The sequence below is a fragment of the Belonocnema kinseyi genome, chromosome 8 (assembly GCF_010883055.1).
Source record: "Belonocnema kinseyi isolate 2016_QV_RU_SX_M_011 chromosome 8, B_treatae_v1, whole genome shotgun sequence".
In the NCBI taxonomy this organism is placed as follows: Eukaryota; Metazoa; Arthropoda; class Insecta; order Hymenoptera; family Cynipidae; genus Belonocnema; species Belonocnema kinseyi.
Window position 1 is genome coordinate 118,975,090 of NC_046664.1, and position 3,393 is coordinate 118,978,482.

Here is a 3,393-nt window from a genome sequence, read left to right on the forward strand (position 1 = left end):
AATATACATATACTTTTCTGAGCGAGTGCGATAAAAAAATTTTGACCCCCCCCCCCCACCACAAATTTTTTCTCGCTATGTGTTTACTGAGGGTTGAGATCGCCACATTTCTATGTACGGATTCAAGCAGGCTTTTGCCTGGATAACTAAATTAAACATTAATCTAATTATTTGATACCATATAAATGCATTAATAATTAATGTGAATTTAAATTTAATGTTCTTTCAAATTTTTTGAGAACCGTGCAAAGTATCAAATATGCTAAGAGTGTGGCCCACAACAAAATTAGCTTACACAATAAAAGTTGTACAAAGAAAATAAAAGGTATTGTTGCATCCAGAAATTTTTTTTCCTAAATACAAACAATTGAATAGTTTCTGAACTGATGGTATACTTTTTTTCTTAAGAAAACATACTTGAGATAAGAAAATTTTATTTCTTTAAGTATATTTTCTTGATACAATAAAGACTTACTTCGTCCAAGAAAATATTTTATTGTCCGTATTTAAAACAAAATTGAATGGTTCATTGTTATTTTTTGTTTTCGTGTAGGTAGTTTGAGGGCAAAATAAAATCTGTATGTTTTTTCTTTATTATAAAATCGGATCCTAAAAAAATTAGGTTAATTATTTCGTACATACATTTTTAAGAGGAAAAAAATATCTTCTTTACGACTCAGAAAATTATAATTTATAAATAAATTTAGGCAGAACCTAATAATTACTTTATCTTCCAGACTAATGTACGTACATACTTAGAAATTATTTTAAGAAGGTATTGTAACTTAATCAGTCCTTTTTAAATATTCTTTAAAATTTAATTAAAAAACGATAGTATGATTTATTTCGATTGGGAGTTTTTCAATATATTTTGGCAAGTCTGAAGCTAAAAAACACGGTTATAAAATTTAATCGGCAACAAATGGAGCATTGTGGAATCTCAAATAAAGTGTACTGGAAAGACAACCCCTATCTGGTTTAAGTGATTCCGCTGATTCAGATTGTCCGAAAAAAAACCAAAAAGATTTTTAAAATATACAAGTTTGGCTATAACTAGTACTGATACTAATAAAAAAATGAAAAATTCGAAAAATGACGCTTATTCGAAAGTTTTTTTGCACATATGCTTAATTGGTCCAGTGGTTTTCAAGATATTATTTTTACAAATTTGAAAATCGTACTTTTCAGAAAAACGCATTTGATTTTATTAAACCATTTTTAGTGAAAATCATGAATCTAAAGTTCCCTACGTGTACAAAAAAAACTAAAGAATTTTGTTTCTCTTTAAAAAAGTCGGAATGTTCAAGTACCCCATAAAAGTTCAATCCCTCTAGTAAAAATGAGCTAATAATAATAATATAAAGCCAGATCTAAAAAAATCCCTTTGCTTACATATTTCACACATCAAGTATTATCAAAAAATTAAAAATAATAATTTTGTTAACGTTTAAATTATAATAACCTTTACTGTATCAAGTATGTAGAAACCGAATGATTAAACTTTCAAGCAAAATATATTACAATGCTGAGTCATTTCCCCTCAATATTTTGAGACTTATCTTCGTTATACAATTCCAAGATCGTGATATCTTTCCAGTCTCGATGAAGATTCTCTACGAAAATGTTCAAATCTCCAACGATTCCTTTGATTTTTAAGGGATTGAATCCTAAAATTTGCATTAAAAATATAAATCACACTGTATTTATATTATTTTCATTTTTAAAAGCATTAACTCACACGGTTCTCTGGATTTTGACGTTTCATACTTTAATTATGATGAGAAAGTTTATATAAAATAAACATTTTTAAATGACTCAGATTTTAAAGTAACTTTATTTTCAGAAGATATCTGTCAAATGAAAACAATTGACTATATTTACTGTTTTCCATTTCAAATAAAAAAGGATTTCAATATTCATGAAGTTAGCTGCATTTCCCCTCATTTTCTGAGTTTGTAATGGCAACAAGATCAATAAAATAAAATTTTCAGTCTTGTCGACAGAAATTTCAAGACGATAAAAAATTAAATTCGATATAAAGAATAATCATAGAAATAAATATTTAAAAAAAGAAATGACGAAAGAACAATTTTTACTAAAAGGTGGCGGATTTTATTACATCACACACAAAAGTTATATCGTGTACGATTTAAAACTGTCGGAATTGCTAAAAGGAAGTATAGTGATGTTTCTTTGGCCCGAAAGAGCTCTCCATAGGAAACCGTACACTGGTGAAATAATAGAATGCTCAAGTAAGTATAGTTAAGGAGATTTGTAAAAGAAATAAATACGAGTGAATGTAATCAAATAAAGTTAAAAACACTTACCAAATTCTAAATTCGTAATATTTCATTTAATAAATTTTCTTATGTTTATAAGAAGTGGAGTCAGTCCTGAACAATATGTTGGATGAATTAAAAAATGCAAAGGGAAATCAATTGGCTTCAAGAACGAACATTAAGAGCAATGTCGACCAAACAGGTTTGAAAGAAAGCTAAACGTGGTAGAAAACGCAAAATGATGGAATCTGAAGCCCAGAAAGAAATTGAATTTGAAAAACAATTAAATACAAAGATATAATTTATATCAATGATAATGAATGAATAATTATGAATGCATTTAACGTAACCAATTTTATAGAATGTAGAAAAACTCCTAAGAAAAGAGGCAAATCTTATTTCTTCAAAGGAGCTTCTTAAAGATTTAGAGGAAATGCGTTACAACCTAGCATATGAATGCTCTCAACCCTTTATTTTAAAGAAAATGGATATTGCATTGGTGATAGCTCGCAATTTTTAAAAAGTAAAACTATTATCACTAATCGCCCGCTACGTGCTCGTGTAGCTTAAAATTTTTTTAAATAACAACTTTTTCTTCAGGTTTTTTAACCTTTAAATTTGAGTTTAAATTAGATTTGAAGAAAGTTAACATGAAAAATTTGTTTCGAATGTTATACATATGAAAAAAAATATTGTAAGATATTTTTAAACTCTTTTTATTTCACAGGAATTTATCAAATTTCAGAAAAAACTGAAGCCAGTTTAAAAGATACAAAAGAGTTTCAGGTGTCCAGAGGAACTTTAAAGATATTTTAATAAATTTTCGGAAATCTTTTCAAGTCTTAAATTGTTTTATGTCATTAATCATGATCTTCTAATTTTTTTTGACATTTTTGTGGGATGACTTAAAAATCTCGAAAAATAAAGTTCTCGGAACTAGAGAATTTCTGAAAAAAGTAATTTTCGAAATAGAAAATTCTCTAAATTATAAAATTGCAGATAATTTAAAATTTTTTTAAACATTTTAAAATTGCCATCACATGGAACTTTCCTGATTACGCAATTCCCGAATTTAAAATATTGAGAAATTTTTTAAAATAATAAAGCAACGTAA

At 27.0% G+C, this 3,393-nt stretch overlaps 1 protein-coding gene across 1 annotated transcript; it reads left to right on the forward strand.

Annotated features, from left to right (window-relative positions):
• Positions 1-2,001: 2,001 nt before the first annotated feature.
• Positions 2,002-2,796, forward strand: LOC117178907. The gene is made up of 3 exons (XM_033370447.1): positions 2,002-2,252; positions 2,380-2,481; positions 2,641-2,796. The coding sequence occupies exons 1-3, from the start codon at positions 2,075-2,077 to the stop codon at positions 2,697-2,699; spliced, it is 339 nt and encodes a 112-aa protein (XP_033226338.1). The 5' UTR covers positions 2,002-2,074; the 3' UTR covers positions 2,700-2,796.
• Positions 2,797-3,393: the final 597 nt, after the last annotated feature.

Coding starts and splice junctions, on each gene's coding strand:
- LOC117178907 (XM_033370447.1), top strand. CDS start 2,075: ATGACGAAAGAACAATTTTTACTAAAAGGTGGCGGATTTTATTACATC. Junction 2,253..2,379: donor TGAAATAATAGAATGCTCAA/GTAAGTATAGTT, acceptor TATGTTTATAAG/AAGTGGAGTCAGTCCTGAAC. Junction 2,482..2,640: donor GAGCAATGTCGACCAAACAG/GTTTGAAAGAAA, acceptor CCAATTTTATAG/AATGTAGAAAAACTCCTAAG.